This window comes from Marmota flaviventris, chromosome 14 (genome assembly GCF_047511675.1).
Source record: "Marmota flaviventris isolate mMarFla1 chromosome 14, mMarFla1.hap1, whole genome shotgun sequence".
Classification (NCBI taxonomy): domain Eukaryota; kingdom Metazoa; phylum Chordata; class Mammalia; order Rodentia; family Sciuridae; genus Marmota; species Marmota flaviventris.
The window spans coordinates 7,302,680-7,321,934 of record NC_092511.1 but is presented as its reverse complement, the minus strand read 5'-3'; the positions used below and the strand labels follow the sequence as shown (position 1 = coordinate 7,321,934).

Genomic DNA, 19,255 nt, shown 5'->3' with positions numbered 1-19,255 from the left:
AAATATTTGGGATTCTATGAACTGAGTGAAGGGTGGCATATAGTCTACTACTTAAGTATGTGGTACTAGAACTAAGCTGACCTGCTGGTTTAAACCCCATCTTTACCACTTGCCAGCTCGTGTGACCTTGGGCCAGTGACTTCATTTCTCTGTGCCTAGATTGCTCCACCTGCCAGGTATCATAATATTTGTCCCACATGGTTGCTGAGAAGATCAAGTGCAGTAATACACATAAATGACAGTAGCACTTAAGGTTAGTTGTAAGGCTGAATAAAACCCAAGCAAGTGTCAAGGAAAAACAGCCATTCCGGTCCCTGCAGTTTCTGCTCTCCTCAAGAGGCCGTCTAAAGACAGGGATGTGTGCTTGAGACTACCTCGAAGCTGGCTTTGAAGACTGGAAGAACCTGCAGGCCAAAGAAAGCCAGTGACCTCTAGAAACTTAAGGCACCCCGGGGCTCCTCCTCCAGCCTCCTAAAGGAGCCCCCCTCTAACCCTCACAGTGCCGGGGCCCCTTGACTTTGGCCCAGTGACACCCACATCCTACTTATAACCTTCAAAACCAGAAGATGATACACGCATGTCGTCTTGAGGCACTCAGCAGCTGGAGGGAACACGTGTCACAGCTGGGCCAGGAGGCACGGAGGCTGGAGCGAGGCTGCAGGCCAGGGTGGGCAGCAGGATGGGAACCCAGGCTGTCGGGGCGTCCTGGTTCCTGAGCTGCAGCAGCTGGAGTGGCCGGGGTTCTGCGGTCCTGGCAGGTTTCTCATCCTCCTAATCTCCTGTGAGCCAAGAGAACCCTCCGGAGGCTGCCGAGGCCCCCACCTCACACCCACCTGCGGAGGCCGGGGTTGCTCCTAGGCCGGCTGCAGCTCGTCCTCCAGCTTCTTCTTCCGAACCCCTTCGGTGACAGAGAAGTCCATGCGGATGAGGGTCCTCCCCAGGGGCGTGTCCACCCTGCTGCCCACAACCTGGTTTGTGGAATTGGGGAGTGTGTCCGAGAAGAGGGGCACGGAGTCCGGCAGCTTCTCAGGCTCCTTCTTATTGCCCTGAGGAGGGGGCACAGCGCGGGTCACACGCTCTTGTGGGAAAAGGAGAGACCTGGCTGCTCAGGGCGCCCTCAGGATGGGAGGGGACAGAGGTCAGGTGGCTTGCTGGGTAAGTATGTGGTACCAGAACTAAACTAAGCGGCTGGTTGGAGCCCCAACTTTACCACTTGGTGGGAGCAACTCCAGCCTCCGCAGGTGGGTGTGAGGTGTTTCTGTCCCAGTTTGGACAAAAGACTCCCATCAAGAGTGGGGTGACTCTGCAGCTGTGGCAGGTCTGCCCCTCAGCATCCTGGGCACCCCCAGGCATCCCAGGCCTCCTGACTTTTCCTCTGTGACTGTGGCAACGGAGGGAGGGACCTTGCCTTAGGCCTCTTCTTCCCATATGGAGGGAAGACAGAGGTGTGTGTGTGTTTGTGTGCGTGTTTTTTTACTTAAAGTGTAACATTCATACAGAAAAATGCACAGATCATAGCTCAAAAGTTTTTTACAAACATGTTTGCTAACCCTGTCTAGATTAAAAAAAAAAAAAAAAAATCAGCTCCCCAGACCCCTCCTTTCAACCCCCAGCCACTGCCTCCACCGGCAAGGCAACCTGATCTGACCTCTAACTCCAGCCTGTTCCTGCCTCCTGTGTCTGCCTCCTTCTTCACCACCATGTCCACGAGGGTCCTTCTGGTTTAGCGAGTGGCTGCAGCTCTCTCACTCCTGCTGTTCCACCACGTGAGTTCCGTGACTGTCCCCAACTCCTTAATCTATTGGGGTGATTTCAGATTGTGGCTCTGATGCGTCGGCCCTCTGAGCATCCGAGCACAGGCCTTGGTGAATTCTGCTGCTGAGTGCACCAACGAGTGTGTGGGAATTAAGAATAATCTGCGCCTCCTTAGAGTCATCTTGTGCCACCCTTCATCTGACAGAAGCAGCATGATCAGTCAGATAAGGAGATCCCGGCTTTCACCCGGGACAGCCCCTGCCCATGTGGCCTTCCTTTGGGGATTGAACCCAGGGCCTCGTGCATGCTGGGCAAGCACTCTACTTCTGAGCGACACCTCCAGCCCTCTTTTTAAAAATTTCAGGCAGAGTCTCTCTAAGTCACCCCAGCTGGCCTCCAATTTGCAATCCTCCTGCCTCAGTCTTCCAAGTCCTTGGGATTTCAGGTTGGTGCCACAGTGCCCGATTGATTGAAAGCCTTTCATTGGGGGAGCTACAGTTTCTGGTGGCAAAGTGGAGGGTGGACTGGAGGTGGGACTACCTTGATCTGGCTTTGAAGACAGGAAGGAGCTGCAGGCCAAGGAAAGCCAGGACTCGGGAAATTCGTTCTCAGTGTTTTTACCCAGGCTCCCTCTCCTCCTTGGCTGGGCACACGCATGTTATGCATCTTGGATCAGCAGAAGGGTCTCATCAGCAAATGCCTGCCATTTCCATTGACTCACATCAATAAAACCAGCAAGTACTAGGGGGACAGTTCTGAATGTTCTGTATAAATATTTTCTTTTCCCAGACCCTGTGTTTCTTACAGCTATTTTATTCCTCATTCCAGTATCAAGCACAAAGTAGATCCTTGGTAAATGTTAGATGAATGTAGGGGAAAAGTTAATAAATTTTCACACTAAAAGTGTGTTTCACAGGAACGTGTTTTGCCTTACCATCGGGTCATAGTCTTTCAGGAAACTCCAGTTCTCAACCCTGGAAAGGAAGAACACGTGGGCAGCATGAATTCTTTCTGAGACTTTTTTTTTTTTTTTCTGAGACATTTTTAAGACTGACTTTCACTATGTCAAGTAAACCATTCCATGTCACTATGTATCACATCACCAAAAATTCAAATAACTTTTCTTTTTTTCTTTTTTGGCACTGGGGATTGAACCTGAGGTGCTTTACCACTGAGCTATATCTCTAGCCTTTTCTATTTTATTTTTTTTTTAATTTTAAGACAGTGTCTCCTTTAGTTGTTGAGGGTCTCACTAAGTTTCTGAGGCTGGCCTCAAACTTGCGATCCTGCCGCCTCAGTTTCACCAGTCTGGGATTACAGGCATGTGCCACAGGGCACATATATGTATTAGGCTGGGCCCTGATAGAAACTGGACCCAGGGGTGCTTAAGCACTGAGCAACATCCCCAGCCCTTTTTATTTTTATTTTGAGACGGGGCCTCACTAAGTTGCTGAGGTTGGCTTTGAACTTGCCATTCTCCTGCCTTAGCCTCCCAAGCTGCTGGGATTGTAGTCATGCACCACCAAGCCCCGTTCTAAAATAATTTTTAACTGGAACAAATGCCAAGTGTCAACCAGGTATTTATGGTGCATTCTATAAAGTGAACACACATTTTCATGACTGATGACTTCCCAGAGTGGTAACTCTGTTGCTAAGGAAACGGATGGCTGCAATTTTACCACATCTCTGCATTTGCAGAAGGCCACATTAGGAGACCTCAAGTATTTTGTGAAGGAAAGCCAGTTTCCACACCCCAAGCCTTGGGAACCTTGCAGGGTGTGTGCAGAGAAGGTGGGGGTAGGAGAATGGCATGACAGGCCCTTGTAGTTGGATTTTTATTGGAATCTATTTTTCTAAAGTCAAATAACTTTACAAGACATAATAAATACAGCTTTCTCTGCACCTAGCCTCACAGCTCCTGAGCCCATGTCCTAGAGTCAAATTGTCCCTAGCCTTTTAGCTATTTCTTCAGCCTTCTGCCTTCATATTTTGAAACCCTATGCTAACCTTTGCTTGATTTAAAAAAAAATTATACTTTCTTTTGACTTCCTGTTATAGGAGACGGATGAGTTGGCATTCTGACCTGCCTCCCCTCCCGCCATCCTTCCAAACTAGTTGTAGGTCTTGGTTAGCTTGATATGTATTATTTATGTGGGACGGTCATAGGAATGCTGTTCCTTGGGCCGGGTGTGGTTCAGTGGAGCCCCTGCCTAGCATGCTCACAGCTCTGGGCTTAATTCCCAGCAATGGAAAAATAAATCAAAAATACTATTCACTGATGAACTAAGGAGCAGAATATGGTCTCTGTTCCTTTCTTATGCAACTTGGTCTTTTTTCTAGGTCTAATAATTACATTTGCTTCCAGTTTTCTAGGTGTCTATGATCATTGATTCCAAATGCTCTAATAAAATCCTAAAGCCCCTCTCAAGAGTGTCCATTCAGTCAGTATCATCAGGTGGCCCACAACTCCTTTAACAGTGCCTCCTGCAGAGACCTCCTGTGGAGCCCTGTCCTCCTGCTCTCAGACTGGCCCTGCAAGACCACGTGGCTGGTCCCTTTCTTCACCCCTGCCCTGGGGCCTCTCTCTTTGGGAACCCAAATCTGTTTGTGAGGAACACATCCATCATCATTTGTGGAGTCGTGTTTCTTTGGTTCTGGAAAATTCCCACACATTTGCTCTTCAAATGTTTCATTTCGGCTTGGGGAGCTCCGACCATCTCGTTCAGTTTCCCTCTTGTTTTCCTGAGTGATTTATCTGAGTCTATCTTGAGTTCGTGAATTCTCACTTCAGTTTGTTGTACTTTTCCGTTTTTTTAAAATTTTTTAGTTGTAGATAAACACAATACCTTTATTTTATTTATCCTTTTTTTAATGTGTTGCTGAGGATCGAACCAGAGCCTCACATGTACAAGGCAAGCGCTCTACCACTGAGCCACAACCCCAGCCCTACTTTTCAGTTTTATATGTTTTTATTTCTAGAAGTTCTACTTGACTTTTCCAGGTTGTCTAACTGTGCCAGGTGCAGACTCTGACCCACACCTTGTAACACCTGTGCCCTCCTGGGCGCTCTGTGTCCCCTTCTGCTGCCTGCTGTGGTTCCTCTGTCACTGTCTTGACATCCCCATCCCATCCCCCCCTTTGCTGCTCAAGGAAGGGCTCTTTCGGTCATTTGGACTCTCAGAGCCACGCTGACCCCTAGGGAGGGCCGAGGAAAGGTGCCAAGTTCTCATGCGTGTCCAGCTGCCTGTGTGCTGTGGCAAAGCTCCTTCCTCCTAGGAGTCTGTCTCCCCTCTGGTGAGGTGGGATGGGGTTGGCTCGCTGACACCTGGAAGGTGGCAGGTCCTCATGAGGGTGCTCTTGGTGTAAGTACAAACTGGATTTCAGACTTGGCACGAAGAGGGATATAAAATGTCTCTTCATTAACTTTATAGACTGACCTCATGTAGACATGGTAATAAATTGGATATTTAGGGTTTAGTTTACTATTAAAATGTTCCTGTTACATTTTTAAAGATGGCTACTAGAAATTTACAATTGTGTATGTGGCTTTTATTATATTTCTACTGGCAAGCTCTGCTTGGGGCTCTCCTGGCCTCCAAAACCCTGGCCTCCTGGTCTCTGTGCCTCCTGGCCTCCTGGCTTTCTCCTCTGGCTTCTCAGTCCCCTGGTGACTTCTGGGATCTTCGGGAAGGTCTGCAAGTCTGTCCTGGGTTCTCTCTTATGGATGCTCTGTGTTCTTCATGGGAAGCCTGTTCTTGTTGCTGGTGTCAACATTGGCCTTTTCCTTTTAAAAACTGATATTGAACTCATATATCACAAGATTCACCCTTTTAAAATGTACAACCCAGGGGTTTTTGGTATGTTCATAAAGTTGCACGACCATGGCCACTATTGAGTCCAGAGCATTCTCACCATCCTCAAAAGAAAGCCCATCTCTGTTAGCAGTCACTCCTTTCCCACTTCCCTTAGCTCCCGGGAACCAGGAGCCCTCGTCCTCCCCCAAGGTCTTCAGTGTCTGGAAGCACACCTCCCACTGCCCTTGGGGAACTCCATTTGTCAGTGACCAGAGCTTTGTCATGGACCTGCTCCTCTCTGTTAGTTTTTCAAACTCCAGTGTCTAGGCTGGGATGTCCCTCCTCCTTCACTCCTTCCTGCCCCTCCTCCCACACCTGCTTGGTGTGCAAATCTTCTGTGCCATTCTGCAGGAGGCCTTTCAAACTTCCTGTTTCCTTTGTGGTGTACAATAGATCTGGACCCTTTTCTTAGATGGTCTCCAAAATCAACTCAAAGCCATAGGAGAAAGTTTCAGGCCACTGGTCTTGGCAATGACTTCATGGATAGGATATCAAAACTATAGGTAACAAGGGCAAAAGTAGACACGAGGGGTTATGTCAAACTGAGAGCACTTCTGAGCAGCAAAGCACACAATCAACATGAAAGAGCAATGTACGGAAGGGGAGAAAATATTTGCAAAACACCTATCTGATAAGGGGTTAACTTCCAAATCATGGCAAACTCCCACAGCTTAATAGCAAAAAAACAAAATAATCCAATTGAAAACTAGGCTCGAGATTCGAATAGCTACTTTTCCAAGGCAGACATGCAGATGTCATCAGGCATGTGAAAAGATGCTCAAAGCTGCTCATCATCAAGGTAATGCAAAGCCAAGCCACAATGAGACCCTCTCACCCAGTTAGGAGGATGGCTGTTATCAGAACACAACAGATAACCAACGAGTGTTGGCAAGGTCGTGGAGAAATTGGAAACCTTGTACACTGTTGGGGGAAATGCAAAATAGTTCGGCTGCTATGGAAAACAGCATGGACAGTTCTCAAAACATTATAAATGGAACCACCATAACGTCCAGCAATCCTGCCTCGGATATTTATCTGAAAAAAATTGAAGTTTGGATCTTGAAGAGAGATATGCACTCCCATGTTCATTGCAGCATGGTTTACCATTGCCAACATGTGGGGAGTGAACCTAAATATCTATGGGCAAATTGATGGGTAAACAAAACTGTGATCTACTCGTGTAACAGAAGCCAGCCTCAGCAATAGGGAGGCGCTAAGCAACTCACGGAGACCCCGTCTCTAAATAAAATACAAAATAGGACTGAGGATGGGGCTCAGTGATCAGGTGCCCCTGAGTTCAATCCCTAGTTCCCTCTCCCCATAAATAAATAAACAAATAAATAAATATTATTCAGCTTTTAAAAAGAAGATTCGGCCATATGCTGTATCACGGATGAACGTGGAGGACATAAAGCTAAGTAAGCCAGACTTGGAAAAGCAAAAGTGGGGGTGATGTTTGCATACTGCATGACCATACTGATATCAGAGGCACTTGAAAAGTCAGAAGGTGGGGAAGGGGAAGCAGGCAGTGCTAATGAACAGGTGTAAAATTTCAGTTTTGCGACAAGGATAGATTCTAGAGCTCTCTTTAACTAGTCATTTAATAATGTAAACGAGGACGGGTGTGCAGCACATTCTTCTGTAATCCCGGTGACACGGGAGGCTGAACAAGGAGGATGTCAAATTCAAGGCTAGCCTCAGCAGTTTAGCAAGACCCTGTCTCACAAGGGGTTGGGGATGACTGATCCACAACCCCAGCCCCTGCTGTTTTTTCTTAAATGCATGGAGTTCATCCTCCGCCCCTCCTCACGCCTTCGCCTGCTGGTCACCTCTCCGGAGAGGTCTCCGTGAGCTCACTCCCCCGCAGCCATCCCCTCCGAGGACAACGTGGAAACTGTATCGATCTCCGTGCGAGTCTTTGGCTGTCCTGGGAATGCGTCCCCCCCGCCCCGGGGCGGCGGCCAAGGCGGGGTCTCCGCCGAGTGGGCGCTGAAGGCGGCCTGTGCCCGGGAGCAGCGCAGCGCAGCTCCAGCCCCATCCCGGCTTCCCCTCGGCCTTGCCCGGCCTCCTCCGCGGGATCCAGCCCGAGGGCAGTTCTGGGGGACTGGGGACCTCGCCCCTCCAGGGGCTGCCGGGACCCGAGGGCCTCCCTCCTCCCGCAACCTCCTCTGCTCCTGCGCCCGGCCCGGCCTCTCTCGCACCCGCGGCCCCGATCACTTTCCCACCCGGGCTCCCTTTCTCTGGACCTCCCGGACGTCGACGGCAGGCGTCGGGGAGGAGGAGGCAGAGCCCGACACTCACCAGCGCCGCCGGCCGCGCCCCTCGGCCTCCACCAGCTCCCGCCACAGCTGGTCCTGCTGCACGCCCTGGGCCTCCCGCGGGGCCTGGCCGCCACCAGCGAGACCCCTGCCGGCCGCAGGGCCACCTCGGGCAGCCGGGGAGACTGAGGCCGGCCGCCTGGTGGTGGGCAGTCGGTAGCCCGCTGATGTGGTTCTCTGGAGCCCGGGGGTGGGGCGGGTCCCCATGGGGGCGCTGCCTGAGGTCCTCCCTCCCTTTCAGTCCTGGAGGGCTTGACAGGGGTCCTCCTCTGTCCCCTTGCACCCCGATCTCAGAGTGGCCGATGAGAACACAAGCCTCCAGGCTGGGAAACGTCTTAGCCCCGCTGCGTAAGGAGCTCCTGCCTGTGTTGACTGTCGCCCTGGGAACGGCAGCTCCCAGGGTGCCCAGGAAGGGGCGGACCCGGGCGTGTGTGGCCGTACTGTGTGAGACACCCGAGCCCTGGTGGGGGGCAGAGTTCCTAGCCTGTGTGATGCCCAGTTTAGAAGCCGCCACCCCCGCCCGAAGGCAGGAGGTGTCGCCACTGTGGGGAAGGAACAGCAGAGTCCAGCCTCCGGGGATCCCGGCCGCCCGGGGAGCAGGGGAGCGTGGGGATCCGCCCGAGGCCCTTAAGGTGAAAAGTGCTAATAGCCAGGTTCTGCCCTCTGGTGGTCGCCGCAGGCTCGCGGGAGGGGTGGGCTGCTGGGCTTCTGCTTCCTGTTTGGGAATACGGAAGGGGTTCTGAATGTGGGCCAGCCGCGGGGACTGCGTGATGATGATGCCTTATTAGTAGCTGCTCCTTCTGTGAAGGAGAGTTGAGAGCATCACCCTTTATCTTGCTGAGCCTCCCAACCATCCAAGGCAGGCGCCTCTAACCCCATTCTACAGATAAGCAATCTGAGGTCCTTACCAACAAGACTGTCCAAGGTCAACAGTTACCACCCAAAAAGCTGGACCTTGAGATTAGATTTTAGGAAGGAAACCATGAGAACTCAAGGCGGGGGATTGTTGTTCTGGACTGTTTCTGCCCTGACCTGGTTCAGGTGCCCTCTCTTGGTGGCACCCAGGGCCTCTCCTGGTCTGGCTCAGCTGACCTGCTCAGCCACCCCCATCACTTCTGCCCAGGCCTTCGGTGCCTGGGCTTCTCTGGGCTTTGTGCCATTCCCTCTTCTCTTTGGCAGATTCCTAGTTCCTCCCCTGAGACTTCCTGTGGCTGATGCAGCTGGGCCTGCTGCTCCCTTCTGTCCAGCTGGGCAGGAGACACAGTAGCTAAGGGCAAAACTGTGCCAAGTGGAGGCCTGCGCAGGGGCCCAGGGGTGCAGAGGCCAAAGAGCTGGCCTTCACAGGTGAAAAAGATTTATCTGGTGAAAAAATCCAGGAGAGTGTAAAAGCTCAGATGTAAGAGAGCTGGATATTTTGAGAGAAATGGGGAGGAGGCAAGGCCTGAGGCTGGTGTGTGTGCGTGTGTGTGTGTGCGCTCGTGCGCGCGCGCGGGGTGGGGGTGGGGGTGTCTAGGGCTATTTTGGACTGTATCCTGCATCCTGAGAGAGCTTCAGGGCATAGAATCATCAGGAAAAGGCCAAAAACCAGGTGAGGTTACCATGCCCTGGTCTGGGTGGAGGAGACAGGGAGGGGGGGGGATGCAGGCTTCCTTGTTTTGAGTGGCTGGGACTTCTGACCTTGTGAGCAACATCATCAGAAGGCAGAGTTGTGGGCTACGACTCTCCATCTCTCCTCTGTAGCTGGGGGAAGACCTGCCTGTATTTAGCTACTTTTAAACTTGATGAAAGACTGGTTGAACTGCAATACCATTACTTACAAAGATGTTCTCAATATGATATTAAGCAAAACAAATATTGGATGAAAGGATAACAACAGAACAAATAAATAACCAGTGCACGTGTTATGATTCTCTTTTCGTCATTGTATTTCTGTGTTGGATTCGCAGGAAAAAGGCCGTTAGGATGAACCTCTTGGTCTCCAGAAGATATCGTTAGGGAGCAGAGTTATAGGAGCCTTCACTTTCTGCTTCGTAGTTTGGTGGTATTTGAATATTTCCCCATAGCATATCCTATTTAATAATTTAAAAAGATGTTCTGCATATAAATGCCTTCCTTTCTAATATAGTACTCTAACCAGGTTAACAATTTTCTTTTCTTTCTTTCAGTACTGGAGATGGAACCCAGGGCCTCATGCATACCAGGCAAACTGAGCTACCCTGGGTCCCCAGCCCCAGCTTAACAACAACAACAAAAATAATAATAATTTCTTGGTACCAGGGATTAAACCCAGGGGCACTTTACCATTAAACCATGTCCCAGCCCTTTTTGTTTTTTAGTTTGGAACAAGATATCACTAAGTTGCTTAGGGCCTCACTAAGTTGCTGAGGCTGGCTTTGAACTTTCGGTCCTCGTGCCTCAGCCTCCTGAGTTGCTGGGATTACAGGCGTGGGCCACTGCACCTGGTTTGACAGATTTTTATCAAGTTTTTATTTGCTCACTTTATCACCCAACTTTCCTCATTCCTAAGATGATGCATTGACAATAATATCTTTTTTTTATTAGTGCATTATAACTATACATGATAGCGGGATTCATAATGCCCTATTAGTACATGCACATGACATACTTGATCCGTCTCATTCCCAGCACCCCCCTTTCTCTCCCCGTTGCCCTCTCCTGACCTGCACTCCACTCTGCGGGTTTCCCTTCTTTCATTGTGATTTTAATGGATGCACTATACAGAGAGGATTGTGGTGGCTCCTCATGTGCAGGAAGAGCTTGGTTGGGCAGATCCCCTTTACCAGGGCCTCCCCACCCTCTCCCTTCCTCTCTTCTGCTCTGTTGGCCTTCTTCATGGATCCACCCCTCCCCTCCTTTTTTGGCTATAATGACTTTTTAACAACTCTTAAACGCCTTTAAGAGAATCATGGGAGCTTCTAAGGATGGCCTTCAGGGGCAGTGGAGAGAGCACTGTATTGGGAGTCCAGAGAACTGGGCTTCGGTCCAGGCTCCGACCGGCCTGCTGGGCCCACTGGTTAGGATTATTCAGAAGCAGACATAGTTAATGAAGTCTCTTGGGTTATGTGTTAGTTTGCTGCTGTAACAAAAGGCCACACACAGGGTGGTTTGAACAACAGTAGTCCCTCATGGCACAGCCGGGAGGACAGAGGTCTGAAGTTGAGGTGTCATGGGTCCCTTCCTTCCAAGGCTGAGGGAGAATCTGTGCCAGGCCTCTCCCCTGCTCTAGGTGGTTTCCTTGCCATCTGTGGCATTCTTTGGCTTGTGGAGGTGACACTCTGACCTCTGTCCTCATGTCAACATGGTGTCCAGAGTATGTGGGTCTGTCCAAATTCCCCCTTCTTATAGGATTATAAGGATTACAGCCACCCTACTCCAGAGTGACCTCATCCTAATAACGCCTGCAATGGTCCTGTTTTCCAACAAGGTCACATTCTGGGATGCTGGGGGCCTCACTATATGAATTTGGAGAACACAGTTCAATCCAGAACAGACTATAGAGATTCAGACTCCTTCTAGGATGTATGATGGATAAACCCATCTTGCACTCAGTCCCCACTGTGTGCCAGGAACACATGATGTTCCCTTCAGTCCCGGTCATCTCCTAGGAACAGCATCAGCTGCATTTTATGGATGAGAAAATGAACAAAACCTTCAAGGGGTCAAGTGACTTGTCCAAGGACACAGGCATGGGTGGAGGGCCTGGCAGAGGAAGCCACTCCCGCTGGACTCTGAGAGCCAGTGCTTTGTTCGGGCCTGGGGCAGGCACAGCTGACTAACACCAGACTACTCCTGGTTCCCCAGGTGCTTCCTTGATAAATTTCAGCAATTAGACACATTGCATTTGCAATCCAATCGAGCCTCTGGGATGTGATTTTAAAACTCCCAGATAGATAATTACATTAAAAATAGCAGTCAAATGGCACGCTCACTGGCATTCCTCACTGAAGTGTGGTGGCAGTCAGATGAGCTGGAGCTGGTCACATGTGGACGTAGGGACAGAAACTGGAGCTCAGAAAGACCTGGCCCCACTGCACAGCAAGGAGCACCCTGCCAGGTCTGGGGACCAGGGCCTCTGCATGCTAGGCGAGCACTGTACCATGGAGCTACATCCCCAGACTTTACATTTTTTTTTTAGACAAGGTCTTGCTAAATTGCTGAGGCTGGCCTCAGATTTGTGATCCTCCTGCCTAAGTCTCCTGAGTAGCTGGAATTACAGTCATGTGCCACCCCGCCTGGCTCTTAGCATTTTTTTTTTCCAGAGGAAAAGCATCCCACAATAAACAGCTTTACTTTAGCTGTTTATATAAAAAATATAAACTCCATGGTTTATCTTTGGAAGACTCTAGATTCCTGGCGCTTGTGGAAATGTTCAGCATTGGAGAAAATATTCTGGGGCATGGTCCTTATTTTCCTTATTCTGCAACTTCCTACTGATGGGCAGCTGACTTCATGCTGGGAGAAAAGTTTTGGGTGGATTATATTTCTGAAGATCTGAGCCCTGCTGGGATATCTGCGGGTGGTGGTGGTTGCAACCCCCACCTGGAGCAGCAGGGGGCAGCCTGTAGCTAGGAATCCTCCACCAGGCCTGCAGAATCACTGTGGTTCTTCTAGCCCTCCATGGTCAACTGTGACTGTTTCTGATCCAAGACAGAAAACAAGTGCGACGTCCAAAGAAGGAGTCCATGGAGAAGGCAGCAGTGGGCTGGGGGGTCAGGTGCTCACAGAGAGTCCTCCTCAACAATGGATTCCAGCAGGGTGAACAGGTAGGCCCAGGCATCTGCCAATCAGAAGGGACGCAGAGCCTCCTGCTGCGCAGGCGTGGGGGCCTGGGATTGGGCAGTTGATGTGAGTGCTATCAATATGCAAGCAGCCGAGCCAGTGCTCCCAGGCCACCTGATGAGGGCTGTGGGTGCGCTCTGTGTGGTGGGATTGCTAATGAGGACATGAGTCTGGGAAGCGGCCTAGGCTGCTTTGCTTTTGCCCTTCCAAGCCTGCATCTGAGCCCAGGACTTGCCCGGCCCTGCTGACCTGTGCAGGGGGCCCAGCTGGCTCCCACACCTCAGCTGGGATTAGCCTAACTCCTGGCTGAGTAGCTTGGGAGCCCTGCTTGTCCCTGGCTGCTGTGTGTGGGGTCTCCCTGGGGGTCTGACTCAAGGAGTTGGGAATCAGCCTCTGATTCTGCACAGTAGGTGTCTGATGGGAGGCTCTAATAAGGAGCTTGGGAATGGGGTTACTGGGGAGGGGCTGAGGACACTGCCAACTAGTGACAACTAGGAGATTCTGTCTCAGAGACCTCCTATAGTTCTGCCCTTTGCTGTTGGGGCAGGAGCTGACCCCTGGCCTGACCCTCAGGTGAGGCTTCAGGGACCAGGACAAGGCCTGTCAAGCAACTTGACTGGCAGGTGTTTCTGAGCCAGCAGAGACCAGGAGAGAGAAGGTTGTGGGTGTCCTGAGGGAAAGGCCAGCATTGTGGCAGAGACACCACCATCTGGCTCCATCTGGCTCTGGAACCAGGGGCTGGGGGCCAGGTGCGCATGTCCCTGACTGGCTGGCTTCTACTGCTATATCAAAAATGCTCTTTTGCCCAGGCCCACCTGAATTTGTGCTGTCCTTCTGGTGGAGTGCTTGAGTTCCAGCTGCTGAGAGGAGTGGGAGAGCTAGTCCTGCTAAGGCTCCAGGCTCAGTGTCAACCACTTGGCTGAAAGGACATGAATGAGGTCATATTGCCATATGAGCATCACTGTCCTCGGATCCCTCCCAGCTACCCTGCCTTCTGTGTCTACAGAGGGCTACGGAGTGGACCAGAGAGTGGCAGGACCGCGGGGTGTCGATGACAGGGCTCCTTTGCTTCCTGTCAGGTGGGGCTGTTGTGCTGTGACTGGCCAGTGGGCTGCACCCCTGCCACCTGTGCCTTCTCGATGGAGTCCTCCAGGGATGGGATGCTTAAGCCCGATAGCTGGGGCAGCTTGCCAGGTAGCTGGGTCAGGCGGGGAGCAGAGGAGGGGGAACAGCATAGCAGGTAGAGGGAACAGCGTGGACAAAGGAGTGAAGGTGAGGGTGGCATAATTTGCAAGTAGTGCCTGTGGCTGGAGCCCAGGTGATGGGGGAGGTGGGTGAAGATGGGAAGGAACTAGAGGCTTTGAGGGGCAAGAGGTCTCCCGTGGGGCAGTGGACAGATGGTGGAGTGGGTGCCCCTGATGGATTTGGTTGAGGTGGGCACACCTGCTTACAGCTCAACATACCCGTGGGCCATGGAGGATGGCTGGGAACAGCCTGGGGCTGAGGGCCGGCTCTTACCCCTGTAGACTGATGCCTGTGGCCTTAGTCCCTCTCTGACCCAGCAAGACAAAAGGCTGCCTGCTGCGGTGCTGGCCTGATGGGTGGTGAAGGAGCAGCTTTGGTTACCTGGAGACAGAGGGTGTGGGTGCTGGTTGGTTGGGGTGGGTGGGGGGGACCTGGCCAGGTGGAGCGTGGGATCTGCGTCAGGCCAAGCTTCCTCCTGGCTCCTCTTCACCCAGAAGCCCCTCCTGTCTTCCTCCCTGGAGAATGGACATCCTCACCCCAACCTGCCCCTGAAGGACAGGAGGAGAAGGCGGGTGCCAGGGCCATTGCCGTGCTCGTCCACAGTGGGGCTGTTCTTGACTCCAGAACTGACCATCAGCTCCCAGGCCTGCAGCTTGCTGAGCACGGACCTGGGCCTCCTCAGCCTCGGACAGTGTGCGGCTGCCCGCTCTGTCTCCCTCTTTCTCTGCGTTGTGTGGTGCTGGGGCTGGAACCCAAGGCTGTGGCACGCGAGGCAGGCACTTTGCCACTGAGCTACACCCCAGCCCCCTCTATCCATACACATCCCATTGTTCTGTTTCTTTGGAAAACCTTGGCAAGGAACATGGGGGTCACTGAGATGATCTCACCCGAGGAACGGCCAGGTCAGGTGGTGGAGGGGCTCCGTGTGGCCTTGACCTCCTGAGTGCTCAGGTCCTGCGCTCTGGTTTCCCAGCAGGTCGGTGCTCCCCCTCTGCCATCTCCCAGAGAAGTGCCCGAGCCCGGCTTCTGAAGGAAGAGGAGCGTATGCCCAAGGGCCACGGAGAACATCGCACCTCTAAGGGTGAGGGCTGGGAAGTGGAGAGGGAGGAAGAACTCGGGGTCCCCATGCTTGGTTTTCAGAGGTGTGAGGTTCTGGCAGGAGGGGTCCACGCCCTCAAGTGTGGTGTGGGGGCGGTGGGGCAGGACACAGCTCTGGCTCCGAGCTGCTTGGCAGGGGCAGGTCGTCTTAGGTCTTCGTGCTGACAGGCACTGGCCGTGCATGCTGCCGTCTCATCGTCTTCACGTAACCCCACGAGGACACACTGCTGTGCCCCAGTTGATCAGTGAAGAAAAGAGGCTCAGCCAGAGTGATTTGCCCAAGATCTCCAGGCTGGTGGGTGTGCGGATTGGACTCCTTGTTCGGGGGTCTGAGGCCACATTCCTGCTCCTGTTCCTTACTCCCTGAGGGGAACTCTCTCTTCCCTAATCAGAGGAGGCAGGGAGGCCTGTTAAAGGAAAATGTCTGACAATGATTTCGAGGAGAAAGTGATACTGGAGGCAAATGATGGTGGGAACAAGGATTTGCCAAATTGGATGGAAAAATATTTTGTGTGCTGATGGAACGTTCATAATTCCTGGCTCATTAGTATGCCAGTGTTAATCTTGTTTTAATCACTGCGAAGGCCAATAGCAGCCTCCTAAGATATATTGATTCTATAAACTGGAGAGGAACCTGTCAATCAGGAGGGGGTCCCTGGGGGTCTCCACACACAGTCCAGGGAAGATGTTTGCTCCAGAATTCTCCACCCCAGTCACGGGCTTGAATTATGAGCCCTGCTCTTGTTAGAGCCATTCTGCCCATTGGGAACGAGAATGGGTTTGCACTTAGAGCTCCTGTAAGTTCTCCCGGGCCCCAGGGCACTGGAGTGGGACACCTCTTGCATTGTGCATGAGGGCTGAAATTCACTTAGTGACTCTGTGCAGAAAGGTGGTAAGACGTGGTGATGAAGAGCGAGCACTTAGAGGGAGCCCTGGGTGAGAGGTTCCTTCCCCCAAGGGCTCTCAGAGCCTTCCTAGTGTGCACTGGCCCAGGGCAGTGCTGGTGGCTGGGGTGGTGTGCGCACACCCTCCTTTAGGGCTTCGCTCTTTAAGTTTCAGTCCAGCCCTGGTAAGGTGCGAGTGTGACAGCCCCCCAGGGTTATGGCAAAATGAACCTCCCATCTGGGGTTCAGTTCCTGTGAGGCGCAGGCATCTGGTCGGCATGGTGCTGACTGGCACCATGCCAATGCTGTTGAAGCCCACAGACAGTGAGTGACCCCAGGAATGAGGTCCCCTGTGTTGGGTGACTTGGTTTGCTGTCACAAAGCAGGTATCTGCTGGGGAGCTGTGGGCAGCTTGGACGGGGCTGGTCTCCACAGGGAGCGCTGGTCATTTCTGCAGCTGCGGGGTGGTCCTGCCAGGCGGCTTTGTTCTTCCGGCTTCATCTGCGCTCCATCGGAACCCTGTTTATCCCAGTTTGCCTGCAGCGTGACTAATTGTCTTGTTCTCAGCTATTATGCCCATCTGTACAGATCTTCGCTATCAGAGCCTTGGGTCTCATTTATTATTACTACTTTAAATGCATATTATGGTGGCAAGAAAATTTGACGCGAGTCCCGCCCTTTCCAGAAACTTAAGTGTGCAAGATTGTACTGTCCCCGGCAGGCCTGATGGAGCCCTGCAGCCCTGGTTCCTCTTGCATAACTGAAATTTCAGGCCTGTTGAGTAGCAGCTCCCCACCCCTCTCCGGCCCCTGCCAGCCACTCACTCTGCTTCTGAGCTTCACTGTTTTAGATGCTGACTCCGACGCTGGCTGGCTCCGCTCACCTACATCCTGTCCTCCAGGTGCCCATCCCCGTCTAGCACAGACAGGATTCTCCTTCTTCTCTCCTCTTCCTCCTCTTCCTCTCCCTCCTCTTCTCCTTCTCCCTCCCACTTTTCCCTCTCCCCCTCCCTCTTCCTTCCCCCCTCATTCTTTTCCTTCTTCTTTCGCTCCCTTCTCTTCTTCCTCTTCCCCTTCCCTCCCTCTCCCCTCCTCCTCCTTCTTCCTTTAAAAGAAAAGCTGAGTAAGGTTGTGTTGTGTGTAACACCACATTTTCTTCTTCTATTTATCCACCAGTGGATTCTTAGGTTGCTTTCGTGTCTTGGCTATTGTGAATAGTGCTGCAATGAACATAGGATCCTGATTTCAATTCTTTTGGATAAATAAGTGGTGTTGGTAGTTCTATTATAACTTTTTTGAGGAACCTCCATAATGTTTTCTTTTGCTACTGAACCCAGGGTGCTTTACCACTGAGTTACATCTTAGCCCTTTTTATTTTTTATTTTGAGACAGGGTCTCACTAAGTTGTTGAGCCTTGCTAAGTTGCTGAGGCTGGCCTTGAACTTGTGATGCTCCTGTCTCAGCCTCCCAAGTCACTGGGATTACAGGTGTGCGCCATGCCACCTGGCAATCCACTCTTTTCAATAATGGCTGCATCGTTTCTATCACCAGCACACAGTTCAGATACGGCCACACCCTTGCTCTCATTTACCTTTTGCTTTATTTTTTCGGTAGTAACCCAGGGGTGCTTTGTCATTGAGCCACATCCCCAGCTCTTTTTATTCCTTTTTTAAAATTGTAGATGGACACAAGATCTTTATTTTTGTTTGTATTTTTATGTGGTGCTGAGGATTGAACCCAGGGCCTCATGCATTCGAGGCAAGCGCTCTACTAATGAGCCACAACCCCAGCCTTTTTTTATTCTTTATTTTGAGACAGGGTCTTGCTAAGTTGCTTAGGACCTTGATAAATTGCTGAGGCTGGCTATGAACTTGCTCCTCCTGCCTCAGCCTTATTTATTATTATTATTACTATTATTTTTTTATAATAACACTCTTAGCAGGTGTGAGTTTATGCATCTTGTTGTGACTTTGATTTGCATTTCCCTGATGATTAGTGTTGCTAAGCATCTTTTCATATACCTATTGGCTATTTGTATATCTTCTCTGGAGAAATATCTATTGAAATCCTTTGCCTATTTTTAAATAATGTTATTTGCCTCTTTTCTATTGAGTTGCAGGGGTTCCTGATATACTGGGGTGTTAATCCTTTATCAAATATATAGTTTGCAAATATTTTTTTCCATTCCATAGATTACCCTTTTCAATCTGTTTCCTTGCTCTGTAGGAACATTTTATTTTTCTTTTTTAAAAATATTTTTAGATGTACATGGACATGATATCTTTATTTTTTAATGTGATACTGAGAATCAAACCCAGTGCTTCACACGAGCTAGGCAAGTGCTCTACCACTAAGCCACAACCCCAGCCCCTGTAGGAGCATTTTACATTCAAAAGAGTTAGCCGGGAGACTGAGGCAGGAAGATTGGGAGTTCAAAGCTAGTCTCAGCAACCTGAGCAACTTAGCAAGACCCTGTTTCAAAACAAAAAAAACAAAGACTTTGGGAACGTGGCTCAGTGGTTAAGCTCCCCTGGATTCAATCTCCAGTACCAAAACAAAAGAATGAAGTTGGAGCCTGTTACGAGCCGAGCTGTTCATGGGTAGCATGTGGGTCACCGTGCATGAAAGCCTCTTGGGTAGAGACATCTAGTGTCTGGGAATAACCAGTGGACATTTCCTCTGGTCAATTGCCCAGGGACAGTGTGAATCTCTTTCCCGCTCTGCCATGGCCCATATAGTACCTGAGATGGGTGTGACCTGCCAAGATGTCACTCAACCTGCACTGCAAGATATCAGGAAGCAAGACTCTGCCTTTGAAACCTTACCTCTGCCTTTGATGTACCCCCTTAAATAAACCACCGAAGCCATTTTCTCTTTGTCTAGTTCCAGAACCCATGTTCTTTGCATTATGTAAATATATTTCTGAGTGTCTGTGTTTTGTTACTTATTAATTATCTGAGATTGTAAGTTTTAGGAGGCTTGGATTCACCTGGGCAGGAAGAACCCTGCAAAGAGACGCTGGCCCCGTCGTCCCCTTGAACGGCAACTTTGTCTATACCTCAGACAGAGATCAACTCAAAATCATTTAAAGACTCAAATGTTTTTCCTGAAACTATAAAACTTCCAGGAGAAGACGTAGGAGAAGAGTGACATTGATCTTGGCCATGATTTCCAGGGTCTGACCCCAAAAGCACCATCAGCAAAAGTGAGAGTGAGCAGTGGGCTTCGTCAGAGCCTTGGGGTTCATTTAACCAGCGCGCGGTTCTCTTTCTGGGGAGAATTGAAACCAGGCCTCTCACGAC

The 19,255-nt window shown here is 50.9% G+C and overlaps 1 protein-coding gene and 1 long non-coding RNA gene across 3 annotated transcripts; one reads left to right on the top strand and one right to left on the bottom strand.

Moving 5' to 3' along the window:
* Window positions 1–854: 854 nt before the first annotated feature.
* Cimip5 (ciliary microtubule inner protein 5) lies at window positions 855–8,134 on the bottom strand. Its single transcript, XM_027937769.2, has 3 exons — window positions 7,911–8,134; window positions 2,690–2,729; window positions 855–1,046 (listed from the first exon to the last, which is right to left on the bottom strand). The coding sequence occupies exons 1-3, from the start codon at window positions 8,132–8,134 to the stop codon at window positions 855–857; spliced, it is 456 nt and encodes a 151-aa protein (XP_027793570.2).
* Window positions 8,135–8,385: 251 nt separating this feature from the next.
* Window positions 8,386–18,803, top strand: LOC114094601 (uncharacterized). Of its 2 annotated transcripts, none has more exons than XR_003583093.2 (3): window positions 8,386–8,559; window positions 14,949–15,053; window positions 18,649–18,803. It is a non-coding gene; the product is annotated as an uncharacterized lncRNA (long non-coding RNA). The 2 variants fall into 2 exon arrangements; XR_003583092.2 differs by having other exon boundaries at window positions 14,946–15,053.
* Window positions 18,804–19,255: the final 452 nt, after the last annotated feature.